General features: G+C 39.4%; 1 protein-coding gene across 2 annotated transcripts in view; it reads left to right on the plus strand.

Annotated features, from left to right (window-relative positions):
* The window catches only part of aup1 (AUP1 lipid droplet regulating VLDL assembly factor), a 40,168-nt gene extending 26,138 nt beyond the window's left edge, over positions 1 to 14,030 (plus strand). For both annotated transcript variants that reach the window (XM_060927919.1, XM_060927918.1), the window contains exons 6-12: positions 2,808 to 2,881; positions 5,935 to 5,998; positions 7,054 to 7,159; positions 7,359 to 7,472; positions 7,654 to 7,805; positions 9,588 to 9,676; positions 13,550 to 14,030. In XM_060927919.1, coding sequence (XP_060783902.1) covers positions 2,808 to 2,881; positions 5,935 to 5,998; positions 7,054 to 7,159; positions 7,359 to 7,472; positions 7,654 to 7,805; positions 9,588 to 9,676; positions 13,550 to 13,595 — 645 coding nt within the window. In that variant the 3' untranslated portion in view covers positions 13,596 to 14,030. The remainder of the gene's footprint in view (positions 1 to 2,807; positions 2,882 to 5,934; positions 5,999 to 7,053; positions 7,160 to 7,358; positions 7,473 to 7,653; positions 7,806 to 9,587; positions 9,677 to 13,549) is intronic.
* Positions 14,031 to 14,592: the final 562 nt, after the last annotated feature.

The raw sequence follows: 14,592 nt of genomic DNA on the forward strand, positions 1-14,592 counted from the left end.
TAAATAGTTCAGGATATCTGAGTATCCCAAATCTGGTAGCTGGTTTGCTGTACGCTTTTCAAGTGGAATGAATAAATTTGCGGGTAAATTAAGAAGCCGCCTTTGCTTTTGTCACATGTACACCCAAGCTCATCGAAATTTCTCCTCTGCATTTAACTTGTCTGAAGCAGTGAACGTGCACACAGGTAGAGAAAGAGGACGCGCACACGCAGCGGGCAAAATAAATACATTTGTGCGTAAATTATATGGATCAGTGATGCCTGCATGTTTCAGCTTTTGAATGTAACATGATCTGCTGGTATAATTTAAATTTTTAATCACAATGTCTTCTGCCTATCACCATCTTGGTGTGATGCAGTTCCAGAGTTATGTTAATTAGTTAAATCTCCTCATGTTCAGCTATTTGTGTTTACCTCAAGAGGTAGGAAAACGGTCCCAAAACCGAGAAAAGCGACCCTCAGCACATCAAAATGGTCACATCTTGTCTGTATGATATTGTTCTTGCGAGATATAGGAAAAGGCTGTGTACAATAAAAATAGTTGAAAATTTCAGATGACTGTACAGTCAGCAGCTTTAAGTATGCAATTTAAAACACAATGCTAGTTTGTTAAGGGAAAGTAGATGGGTGAGGAAGTTTTGTTTCATTTTGTGTAATTTCTACACCACAGCTGCAAGTCAGGACAGTGAAAAGGTCAAAAAACACATACTCCATTTAAATGTGGCTTGATAAAATCTGACTCCCAGTAATATTTTTTTTAAATTCAAAATTTTCATAGTTGAGTAATTTATTTCTAATGTTAATTTGTCAAATTAATAAAACAAGATTGAGCGTATCTCTCATGAACCCATTTTGTAAATAATTCAACCCCTAGTTCGGGGACCCCTGCTAAGAAATATTAGGGTTTACGCTTGGTCTTTCATGCTAGATTAGATTAGATAAAACTTTATTGATCCCTTTGGGAGGGTTCCCTCAGGGAAGTTAAGATTCCAGCAGCATCATTACAGATAAACAGAGAAAAGAAATAGAGAAAACTTCCAGATAAATTAAAATAAATTAAGTATTTACATATACAAATGTATAAAAAGAATAAGATATGGGGAGGGGGGAAAAAGGTGAGGAGAAGGGGGGGCGGCGGTAGGAGAGATATTGCACTTTATATTGCACATTGTCCGGTATTGCTTATTGTTAGGCTAGGCTGCTGCTCCTTCCCGTCCTCTGTCCTCCCGTTACCCCTCCTCCCCCCCAGAGAGGAGTTGTACAGTCTGATGGCGTGAGGGACAAAGGAGTTTTTGAGTCTGTTCGTCCTGCACTTGGGAAGGAGCATTCTTTCACTGAACAGACTCCTCTGGTTGCTGATGACGGTGTGCAGAGGGTGACTGGCATCGTCCATGTTGTTCAATAGTTTGTCCATAGTCCTCTTCTCTGCCATCGTCACCAGAGAGTCCAGCTTCATGCCTACCACAGAGCCGGCCCGCCTGATCAGTTTGTCCAGCCTGGATGTGTCCTTCTTGGATGTGCTGCCCCTCCAGCACACCACGGTGTAAAACAGGACACTGGTGACCACAGACTGATAGAACATCCACAGGGGTTTCCTGCAGATGTTAAAGGACCGCAGCCTCCTAAGGAAGTATAGCCTGTTCTGCCCCTTCCTGTATAAGTGTTTGGTGTTGCAAGTCCAGTCCAGCTTGATGTCCAGCCACAGCCCGAGGTACTTGTAGGAATTCACAGCCTCCACCTTGACTCCCTCGATCAGAACTGGTTGTGACCTTGGTCTGGACCTCCCAAAGTCAATGACCAACTCCTTGGTCTTCAAGGTGTTGAGCTGCAGATGGTTCCTGTTGCACCACACAGCAAAGTCCCTCACCAGGCTCCTATACTCCTTCTCTCTGTCGTCACTGATGCACCCAACGATGGCTGCCTCATTGGCAAACTTCTGGATGTGACACAGCTCCAAGTTGTAGCATGCTGTATCTAGATGGAGATTATCCACAAAAAGAAAGGGTAAATGCATCCAAGACACATTGGAAACAGATTTATTTCAGATTGTTCAATCCCGTACAGGAGGTGGCCTGAGACAACCTTGCATGAATGACTTTGTTTCTCCAAGCTGCATTTGATGGTGAAAAATACTCCTAATAAGTGACACATTCTTCACTGATGCCAAAGTTGGGACCTTTTATAAATGTCAGTAAGTTTTGAAAACACTATGAAAGAAATCACAATTTTGTAGCTACCATCTGATTTCCTAAAGATAAAAATGAAAACAATGTTGTAATTAGCGAATTGGAATATCAATGCTAAATACAGCTATTGGGTTTTGGATAGTTTATTTATTGACACAAATGTAACTCATTTTACAGTCTGAGAGAATCTTTTGCTACAGCTTAAAATATTGTTCTTTTTGTGACGCACACGGAGTACCATTTGTCTAAGTGACTGCCTCATTATAAGGATATTTTTAGTAGCTTGCAGACATGAGTGACAAAGTGGAATGACCACTGGTGAAGGTCAAAGGATCAGTTGGTACACACTTGCCCACCTTTTTTCTTTTTCTCCCCTCAACGGTGGGGAAAAAAACCCTTCATGATTGTTTTTAATACACCATCATGCTATTTAGCTATGGATGTATCTGTTTAAAGTAGAGACAGCTGGCAGGTGGAATTCTTGGGGGCAACATCCACAGAGCAAGTTGATTTTTAAGTTTCTTGATCAGTTACACAGCACAAACTGAGACAGGAATGAGACCTCCAGTGAACCTTCAATTAAACCACCTTTTGATGGCCATATTTATTTTTCTCCTCTTAGAATGTACCAGAATCTTCGTGGCTGACTGAATTGCTGTGGACGTTTTTTGTCCCGTTCACAGTGTATCAAGTAAGGTACTAAATATTACTATCTTCCTACTACTGGTAGAATTGTATTGTTGCCTTTTACAACTCCAAATCAGAAAAAAGTTGGGATGGTATGTTGAAATTAAAAACAATGATTTGTAAATCATCTTTGACTTGTTTTGCCTGTAAAAAGACGTGTTAAAAAAGCAACTCTCTATACAATCTAAATGCTGATCAATTCTATTTGTAATCAGTGGAGATTTATGAAGCGCAATAAAAAAAAAATTTAAACCACATGATTTGATGATTTACGTCATGATTTTTGTATTTTCAAAAGAAACAAGTTTCAAAAAAGCTTGGACAGCATTTGCCACTTTGTAATGTCGCCATTCCTTCTCACAGCACTTTAAAGTGCATATCACGGGTAAATTCAGGAGCAAGATCAATGTAATTCTCCTATTTTATATTAAACTTTGGTCAAATATCTGTAACATTCTGCATTCTCTGCAATTTTTTTTACCTTGCGCAATACCAGAAAAATTCAATTGAAATCAAGCCATTTGAGGTGAATTGGTCCGCCTCTGAAAAAACTTGGCATTTGGATTTCCCGGCAAACATTGATTTTTGTGACGTCATCTGCGGGACGCCTCCCTCTGAATCCTACGTCAGCGCTGGTTTGTTTGAGAAAACAGCCTGGTGGTTTTCTGCAAATTTCTTCAACGTTATCGCGTAATTATTAAAATGGTTAACAGATGTATCGTAGGAGGGTGTAGCAACACCAATCTTGATGGGATTAGTACTCATCGTTTTCCAAAAGACCGGACAATGAGAGAGAAATGGGAGCGCTTAGTCTACACAGGCTGTGCACTGAAACCGTGCAAAGCTCGCGCAGCCTGCTCACGCTTCCGCAGGTAACGTCACGAATCTGGCTCCAGACTCCCTTGGGATTTTTCCAGACGCATTTTTTTTTCTGCTGTAGACAGATGGCCTTGTGCAAAATTACCCTTCTGGATGAGTGTGTAAAGGGACATACTTTCATATAAAAAAAAAAACACGAATTTGGTCCAGAATATGCACTTTAAAGATGTTTAGGGACTGAAGACACCAAGTGATGAAGCATTTCAGATGTTATTTTGTCCTATTCATCCTGCCAACAGGTTTTAAGGTGTGCAACAGTACAGGGTCGTCCTATTATTCGTTTCCAAATTTGCCACACATTCATTATTGGGGACAGAGGAGATAAGGCACCATGTTCCGCAGCTATGCCTTTGTAATGTGTGCAGAATGTGGTTTTGCATTGTTTTGTTGAAATATCTCTGGAAAAGATGTCTTCTTGAAGACGGAATATGTTGCTCCAAAATCTCAATGTACTTTTCTGCATTAATGTTGCCATCATGGAAGTGCAAGTTACCTTTGCCAAGGGCACTGACACAACCCCATACTGCGATGGGCACTGGCTTTTGGAGTTGTTACTGGTAGCAGTCTGGATGGTCTTTTCGTCTTTGGTCCAGAGAACAGTGTCCATTTCTTAGCCCATGTTTACATTAGACCGTATCAGCGGATCATCAGATTAACGTTTTTAAAACGATTTGCGTGCACACAGCAACACCAATACACGATTTGCATGCACACAGCAACACCAATACACGGATACGCTCGGCTCCGCAGGCATCCTGCGCTCCAAATCACTCCGCCCTGAACAGCGAGTGCCCTCTGGAGGGTGCGCACTCCGGCCCTGCGCAGCTCACAGAGCGCGCGAGTGAAGTGCACAAGCCACGATTCAGGACTGAGCCGCTGTGTGTGTGATCCCAGCGCATATCACTTATTACTTGCAAGTGGAAGGATGGCAACCCTAAAGACAATCATAACTACACAATGGGCAGTATTTGCATCAGTATTTGCAGTATTTTCATACTTTTATACTCTTTAATGAAAGGTGATACAAGGCGGAAGTCCGTGCCGTTTTTCAGCAGTCGCGTCACATGACCAACGCCAGCAAATCAGGAAGGTGGATGTCACAGTGACGTTGTCCAATGAGACGCCAGCTAGAGCTCAGCACAGCGTATCCGCGTATTCTGAATGTTTACACAGCACTGGAGCTGACACGATCTGGATTGAATACATGGACGCTGGCGGATTCCCGTTTCCCGGCGTTTCCAGGCGGTTTAATGTAAACAGACAGTGCATCCGCGAAGAAAACGAGACAGATACGGTCTAATGTAAACGTAGCCTTAGAAAAGAAAAAAAAAAAAGACCTAGAATACTGATTCATCTGACCACAATTCCACAATAAACATTTCCACTGTGTGATGGTCCATCCCAGATGCCTCTCAGCCCAGAGAAGTCAACGGCACTGCTGGACACAATTAACATAAGGCTTCCTTTTTGCACAGTAAACTTTGTATATTTCTTTTGAGGAGCATTTGTTTTAAAACATTTCAGTGATTTTCGCATGCATTTCTTGACAAACTGGAGATCCTCAGCCCATCTTTGCTTCTCAGAGTCTAGGCCTTTCCTGGGTACTGATTGTGTACAATCAATTGGAATTGATTTGTAATCATGATTTGGTACAATCACCTGTTTCAAGTCACATCATGTATTTGTTTTACCTTATTACTAGCCCTAAGTTGCCCCATCCCAACTTTCTTGGAGTATGTTGCAGGCCCGGAACACAGAAATGGATGTATATTAACAAATGAAATGAAGTGCTTTGGTTCATACTGTCAGCAATAAAATACAAATCAAAGTAAATTTAGAAGTCACTGTTTTCTCTTTTTATTTGTATTTTCAATACTGTCCCAACTTTTTCTGATTTCAGGTTGTGAAATAGTTTTCCACTACAATTCCCTGCCTGCAGATTATAGTTCACTGATGATTGATTTGATTTATGTATTACTCATTTAATCCAATTGTTCTTGCATTTTAGTGATAATCTTTAAGAGTTGTATTTTTCAAAATTTCAATCTTTTTGTAAGTAATTTAACTTAATTTAGTAATTTATGGAGTCATTCTTAATCATTTAATAGGAAGAGTTTGGGTTTTTTTTGTTTTTGTTTTAATTCCGCACCTTTTCCCTCTGTCCCTTTATAATATCCTCTCAGGTGGCTTCCTCCAGTGCAAAGACATGATGAATCACATCAAGAATTTGCCAAGAGAGTCCAAGAGGTATGGGGGGGAGGGTTTCTGTGTTTCACATCTGACCTGGAGTCAAAATCGATGCTTGTGTGTAAAAAGGATAGCCAGCATTGCAGAACAGGAGTGTGATGCTTTTGATGTTGACATTCGTTTTTGACATTCTTCTTTCCAAAACTAGCACGAATTCAAACATCTAAATTCCCCGTGCCTTTCTGCTTCAAGCAGTTTTCCACTTCTCTTGACTTTCTTCTGACATATTTCTGCTTGCACAGCAACTTTGCTTGTGTTTTGAAGAGTAGTAGGCCTACACATGTGCACAGCTAACAAAAGCATCACAACACTCAATTCACCTGCTGTTTGTTTTGAAAACAGCATTGGTATGCTCACAGTATTCATATTTCCGACGTGTAGTATGTTATACAGAACACTAGATGCCGAAGCTCTCTTGTATCGCGTCATGCTGCTGGTTGCAGAAAGCCACTGTAAAAACGCACTGGCGCAACTTTATTCCAGCTTTATTTGGTCCAGTGTGAACATCTAAAACCAGAACATTTAAGGACTCATCTTGACGGCAATATTATGGAATATCTGTGTGAAAAGGGCTGTTGATTTGTGTATTCCTGTTTAAAAGTGCTTCCTGTGAAATTGTTGCCAGTGGCCCTTCTTTTACATCTTCAGTTGAAGCTTTCATTTTTAACCAAAAGTCATTCCTGAAAAGCATAATTTGCCACGTCCACTGACGTTGCTAACCCTAGTGTAGTAATGGTTTTGAATGAGGAAGTGGAATTTTACATGGTGAACACAGACAAGTGGCATGATGCAGCGAACCATCCTAATCAAATTAGTGGACTGGAACTAACCGTTATGGAAATATATATGGAATTTTTCATCGCAACAAAATATCTACACACAAAAAAAATCCTCATGCATGGTTACCATGTTTTTCTGGTTGGGTTGTGTGTTTATTTATTGCAGTTATTAGACTAAACACTGTGTTGTAGGTTGATACATTAAATGAAAACTTGGACAAATGAGACCATCTGTGTAGGTATTGATCTTGTTTTATATATTATTCTTGTCTTCAGCTTATGGCCACCGAGATGGGTGTTGTTGCGACACGGATCACCAAAGCAGACAAAGCTGAGCACATCAAAAGGAAAAGGCACACAGTTTCCCACACCACACACCTGGGCAAGTGCTGGTTCAGTTGCAAGAAACTGAATAGTGTACTAAAGCTGTGCTGAAATTTATTAGATGATGCACTGTATGCTGAGTAAAAATGATACACTATGCTTACAGCTAACCTTCGAGTGTCTGGAAGAGAGTTTTTGCTAAAATTTCATACACTTGGTGGCAAAAACATTATTAAACATGCTATTTTCACGTACAGATGTGGCGGCTAGACCTCGTACTGGGGCACAGGATCCTAGAGTGGTGCTCATGGCACAACAGGTGAAGGAAGTGCTCCCAGACGTCCCTCTGAGTGTTATCACCAGAGATCTGTGTAAGACACCTTTAGTATTTCTCATGACAGCAGTCAAATAGCTGCACTAATTTCAACAAAAAGGCATAATCCACTCTATGGTTCATGGTATCCACTTTATCTGCATTTGCATCATTTTGCTGTGCGTTTTAATAAGGCTCCCATGTTTTCTCCTGCATGATGGTCCTTTATTTCCATTTAGTACAAACAAACTGTGTGGATACAACTATTACCAACCTGCTGGAGAGCACTGAGCAGCATCATACAGAGCCTGCAGAAGCTGCACCATCAGGCCCATCACAACCTTTAACCTCCACCACGCCTGCTGTTCCTGCTCCACCACCTGCTCTAAAGGTGGGAATGATTCAGTGATCTCACAATTCCCCCTCGCTGTATGCCAATATACTAATGAGTATTGGGGGGGGGAACTAAATTTTACATTGAATGTAATTGAAAATCATTCTAAATTATTCTACAGTGACCGTACTATTTTTCAGAAGTGTTTAACCAGTTCATAACTTTTTTTTTTTTTTTTCCATTCCACTGTGATTTGAAGAAAGCATTTTTCCATGATGTTGGCCACTATTGCAGGGTTTTCAAAGATGGGATGTTGGCAGGAAAATCTTAAGCAAAAATCACACTGCAAAGTTCAAGGATGCTTTGAAAATTATAATAAGTACACAGACTGTCATGGGTAAAGAATATTCTTTTTTGTTCTAACTGGTTTCCAACTAAAGAGGGGGTAAGAAACACTGGAGGAGGAACTTTTTAAAAATATTGTTTTTGTTCAGATCAAGCCAAAAAGGAGAAAAGTTTCCAATTCCTGTATACTAATTTTATCAGGGCTTCATCAGCACTGTAGACAATTTAACATTTACTTTTGTTCAGACATGCTTGGTCCTTACAACATATTGATTTATGTATTGACCAGTGCACATGTGTATTAAAGGAGAACTGAAGTCATTTTTAAACTTGCTTTATTTCTTAACGTGTTCAATTACGTTTTCAGTTTTAGTAACCTTATATCGTGACTCGTATTGGCAACTAATTGCAATTAAATATTATACTTATCGGCCTATTCGGTTTTTAGCCATATTGAATTTAGTTCGTTTGGTCCACGGCAGGCGTCGCTTAAGCCTAGGTCACAACCAGCCGTACGTGCTCCTACGGCCGGTCTACGTGCAAAAAACGCAAGAAACGCACGGAGGGGGCGCGTGTGACGTGCTGATTTTCGAGCCATAGACTGGCCGCAGACGTTCTTTGTCATGTCAAACTCTACGGGCGCTTACGTTTTTCTCAGATTGCAAGACAAACTTATGGCCAACGTGCGTCTTTCTCCACGAACAAAAAAAACGCAGCGATTTGGGGAAATGCCAAAAATCGCACAGCCAAAAAAATCGTACGTCCGGTTGTGACCTAGGGTTTATCTGCGCGATCTTCACGAGACTTGTGCGAGACTTCGAAATGTGACGCGCCAGCCAGGTGTCAGTGCTGCCATTTTGAAAACTGTTTTCCAAATGAAATACTGCACAAAAATGAGTTTAAATGACGATTACTGTCTGCTTTTTTCAAACTTTCCTGATTGCTATCAAAACAAACAAAACTTACGGCTTGATTTCGTCAGCATTCAAAACAGGGCGCACGAGTCTTTTGATAACGTTGGCAGATGTTAGTTACTTTGATTTCTGCTGTACGTTTTACTTCGGTCCTACGATGTCTCGCACAGGTCTCAACGAATTTCGTTTACGGCCATTGCTTTGACATATGGACTGATATATATATATATATATATATATATATATATATATATATATATATATATATATATATATATATATATATTACATAGCATATTTCCAACACTCATAACTTGCTATAGCAATGATGACATAGCTGTCAAAAATGCATTCCTATATTTAATAAAATGAGAAATAGAATTTTAATGATAAATTTGCCTTCAGTTCTCCTTTAAGATTACTGACCAGTCCAGTCAATATGTTTAATGCATAAGAAGTCTATGTGCAATTGGAGAGCTTACTGTATGCTAAACCTTCTTGTCATGTTATGTGAATTTGTCCATGTTTGAGGGCTTGTTTTTCTTCACTTATTCTGAAAACTTTTGTGTTTCATCTACAGCCAGCTGCCAAAACTTTTGGGAAATCACCATCAGACAGACACGTGTCTTTACAGGACAGAAAAGCAGCCTTGTATGATTATGCAAGAAGGTAAAATATGAAACCTTAGAGTGGTTTTTTTTTTTCCCCCCCGATAAGGTTTAATTAGGTTGGTATTGTTCCTGTTAATGTTATTGAAAATATTTAGCTGGTGATTTGTGTTGTATGAACTCATTATACTAATACATATAACACATCAGCAGAGCAAAAGTTTCTGTCCAGTCCAGGGTTGAAAGCATTTTCTGAGATTCCTAACGCAGGCAAGCAGCAGCACATATTCAGCAATGCAGATTGGCAGGTTACCAGTGAGCATTCAGTCATCATAAAGCAAAGGGCTCAAGAGGAAGAAGAATAGAATTTTTAAGGTTTTTTTTTTTCAGTCTCTGGTAGAAGTGGCTTCTCACTAGCATCTCAGGGAAGTTACTCATATGCAGACATGCCAGCCATTACGGTTTGCCCGTAATCATTACGGTTTCGGTGGTCCAATTACGCTATTACGACTTTGAAGTCGATTATTACGTTTTTTGCTCATAATTGATATTTTCAAATTTGCCGCCAGAATTCCCACACTTGCGATTTCCCAGTCTCCCGGCAGAGGGCGCTATTACTAGAATGTCAGCCAATGCTTTAGAAGCATGGTCTCCATGGGCGGCTCTACCAGGGTGGCATAGGGTCCACCCTAAAAGAAAGCCTTGCCACCCCTGCTGCCACCCCAGTTGGCAGCGACGAATTCAAAGAAAAATTACGGCCAATTTGACATTTACGTGCGCAAATTTCCAATGTCCGACTGCGGCGAATGCAGCCAAAGATTGGTTGTTTTGGAAAATTGAGAGGCGCGAAGCGAGGGAGCCAGGAGTCGCGAGGAAAGGAGACACGGGAGGACAGGGGTAAAAGCTGATTAACTATCTATCAAGAAATGAAATTATAATGAATGAACAGTGCTAGCATAGTTGCGATGCTGATTTTGAGAGGATAAAAATCAGGTTGGAGAACGTTATTTAGCTAACTATACATGTAAGGCCAAAACAAAGTGTGTTTCCGGTAACCCGACCGATCGAGAACTTCCGCGTCGAAATTGCCGACCGTAAAGTTTTTATTACAAATTTCCCTCTATTTTAGTGTAAGCGGCGTTAGTTTGTCATAATTTTTTGTTTCAACGCATTCAAGTTGTGAAAGAAACGGTAAAAAGTAAAATGTTTCGCCACTTCTATCAGCCCTCCTGCATAAACATGGAAGCGCACTTGTATACTGAAGGAGGAAGGCAAAACTGAGCCGAGGCGCCATTTTGAATCCTCATTAATGGCTGTAATGCAAATTGCTTCCTCTTCAGTATACAAGTGCACTTCCATGGCAGGGAAAAACACTACATTTTGCCACCTATGTAGTCCCCTATTTATACAAATAGGAGTCATTCAGGATTCAGCCATGTTTTTGCTCAGTGTTTCTGCTCGACCCAAGTTCTACAGTAGGCTAGGCTAGGCTGTCTGCTTTTAATGGAAGTAGCCTAGCCTAGGACGTTATTTTCACGTTATTTCTTGATAAGGTGTTTTCACGTTATTACATGAAAATATCATGAAATAACGTGATAATTTCGTATCATGAAATTACGTGATATGTTATTACATGATAAATATATTGTAAAAACTTTAACAATATCTTTTCACGTAATTACTTGATTCTAAGCCAATTTTTTTTTTTTTGAGTGTGGCAGCAATACGCTTCCATAGATCATAACTCGAACTCTTGCGATATTTTTTTTTTTTATTCGTTTAAAGATTTAAAACACATTTTATGATGTGTGGTATAAAGGATTATGTGCCAAAATACTATTTTGTAAGATGTTTACTTGTGTTCATTTTTTCGAACAAAATAAAAAAAATTAAGAAAAAAAAACTTTTTCCTACCTACCGACCTTATTTTAGTATTTCATGTTACCTGAAACGCACTTTTTGGCCTAATGTTAGCTAGGTCTGACATTAGTTTTGTGTAAAGTCAGCCACAAAAGTTAATATTGATTCAACGTCTGTCAAGGAAAACATTGCTATTGGCTGAAGCTTATGATTCAAATATTGAGGATCTTAAACATGAGTTACATCAGACGAGGAGAGTACTAGACAGAAAAAAGGGGGAACAGGAGAGTCCTACCACTCTCATGGAGTTCACTCAGTTTTTGGACCCATACCAAGATGTGTTTTTTTTTTGTTTTTTTTTGAGTTGTTCAGGTTGTGTAAAATAGCGGTTGTCTTGCCTGTGAGCAGTGCATCCTGTGAACGAAGTTTTTCATCTCTCAGGCTCATAAAGACTTATTTGCGGTCGACTATGACAGAAAAGAGACTATCAAGTTTGGCTGTACTCAGCATTGAATCAAAGCACACAAAAGCATTAGATCTTGATAAATTTGTGAAGCGTTTTGCTGAGCAACATGGAAATCGCCGCATTCAGCTGTTGTAGGCATGACAAGTTCATGTTATGCTCACTGGTGAGCCTTTACAAAGTGTGAGGAAAAAAAAACTATAAAATGTGACACTGGTGTAAATGGTTTAAATCATGCTGAACTTGAAGCAGTGTTGTTATTGTTGTTGTTTTTTAGTGTCCTGTTCTTTTGCATATACAGTATAAAACTGTCCAGAAACGGTATAGACCTCATCTGAGAATGTGTGTTCTTCGTGAACAATAAAAGCATGAGATTAAGTTTGTCTGTATGAGTTTGTAAATGGCAGCCCGTGCCCTTTTGTAGTGTGTACATACTATTTGTCATCAAACTGTGATTAAATTCAGTATATATACATCTGTAATACGTTGCCACCCCTCAAAAATTCCTGCCCCCCTCTTGCCACCCCATAAATATTTTTCTAGATCTGCCCCTGACGGTCTCTGATTGGTTAACCTCAGCAATTTTATCAAATTTCGACCAATAAGAGCCCCGTGCACATTTTGTACTTTAGAAGAAGCAAAAAATGGCTGACAGTTCAGCCGATCCGTCTGACCCGCCGCCGAAAAAAGCAAGAAAAACGATCGGCAAAACTAAAACCATGTACCAAAAATTTAAAGAGGAATACAGTACCTTGTATCCAGTTATCACAAAATCAGGAAAATCCGCGAGTCATGCGTTGTGTACCGTAGCACATTTCGGTGTTTACGATGTCAGACAACACGTGAGTTTTGTATCGCATCAAACTTTGGCTAAATCTGGAAGTGCTAACCGGACGATCACCTCGATGTTTGTTGATCGATCCTCGATTGACAGCGTGACAAAAGCTGAAGTTTTATTCACAAATTTTCTCGTGGAACACAACCTGCCAATCGCCGCAGCTGATCACAGTGGGCCTCTCTTTAAAGCCATGTTTCCCGACTCCAAAATCGCTTCGAAGGCAAGTCTGTAGATCTCTAGTCTATTATGTGATCAAGTTATGGAATAGTAAATCAGTTGTTAGCGACTCGTATTTTCGTTGCTTTAGCAAAATTCTTAGTATTTGCCTACAACTTACAAGGTGTATGAATATTAAAGAAACGTTGATAAAATCACATTTTTAATTTTTTTCTTTTGTGTAAATTGTTGAAAATCAAAACTCTCTCTCCATATATATACACACACATACATACATACATACATACATATATATATATATATATATATATATATATATATATATATATATATATATATATATATAAAAATAAAGGCGCACCCCCCTTTGGAACCCCCCCATGCATGCTCTGCGTGCATTATGTCTGCTGTTGGCAGACATGGACAAATATCTCAAAACAGCCATTACAGTTTGCTATCAATACAGGGTTGGCATGTCTGCATATGTAATATTCAAAGAAGAAAGTTTTCTAAAAGAGGGGGAAAAAGTTTGAAGTTGTTGGCAATTCAACCAGCAAATTATTAAGGTGTCTTTCTTTTCTCTCTCCCTTTTGTAGACGATACATAGAGAAACATGGCCTGGACCGAGAGGAAGACTCATGAGTGTGGGGGAAAAATCGCTCAAGTTAATTGAGGGACAGTTAATTGGAGTTCACACACAGTTCCTAAAACAAGGAGAAGAAAGCATTACACTGACTTTCCCTGCAGCTTTTGTGTTCAGCAAACATATGAAAAGAAGGGTTGGAAATAAGAAGTTTGGAATAGTTGACTTAAATGGATTTTTATTAATCCTCTTGCATGGCAGTCATGCATGTCTTTTTAATTATTTCTCTGCTACAGAAAAAAAATTATTTTGGTAAACAGTTTGTACTACACCCCAGTACCAGTGGAACATCTCGTATTATTTTTATAAATTTAGACTTAGTAAGCAGGAGCTTGGCATTGTGTGGTACCAAACACAACCCAGTTTGAGGGTATATTGTAAGGATATGTGTTGATTCAGTATCAGACATTAAAGATCCATTTATAAATGAAAAATCTTATTTTACTTTCTTCCCTGGATGTCTCATAAGTGTCCATGTTTAAACTGTTATTATTTTAGAATAGTGTGGAGACAAACTGGCAAATTTCAGTTTGATTTAAAATATGTACAATTAACTCTTCCTGTAGAAGTCTTTTATTTATTTATAACAAAAACAGTGCAACCCTCAGGGCCTGTTTAGTATATACAACAAAGTCTGAATACACTGCCTAGGTAAAAGAAAACATTGCTGTTTGGATTTAAATAGTTAAGAGTGCTTGATATGATAATTACTGTAGTGATTCATATGTTTCAGCTGGCAACAATTATTTTAACCATAACTGATGCAGTGACGAGCTTCTCATTTCTTTCAAAACCATGTCGGAAGATGTATTCCATGGTCATGGAAAAGATGTTGCTGACGTTCAGAAGGGCCAAAATATTGGCCTGCATCGAGCAAAGAAAACAGCTATTGGGATTGCTGGAATTGGTTTAAGAACTGTCCAACGCTTTATCAAAACCTGGAAGGATGGTAGTGAACTGCCAACTTCATGAGAGAAACATGGTTGGAAAAATACC

This window comes from Neoarius graeffei, chromosome 8 (genome assembly GCF_027579695.1).
Source record: "Neoarius graeffei isolate fNeoGra1 chromosome 8, fNeoGra1.pri, whole genome shotgun sequence".
Classification (NCBI taxonomy): domain Eukaryota; kingdom Metazoa; phylum Chordata; class Actinopteri; order Siluriformes; family Ariidae; genus Neoarius; species Neoarius graeffei.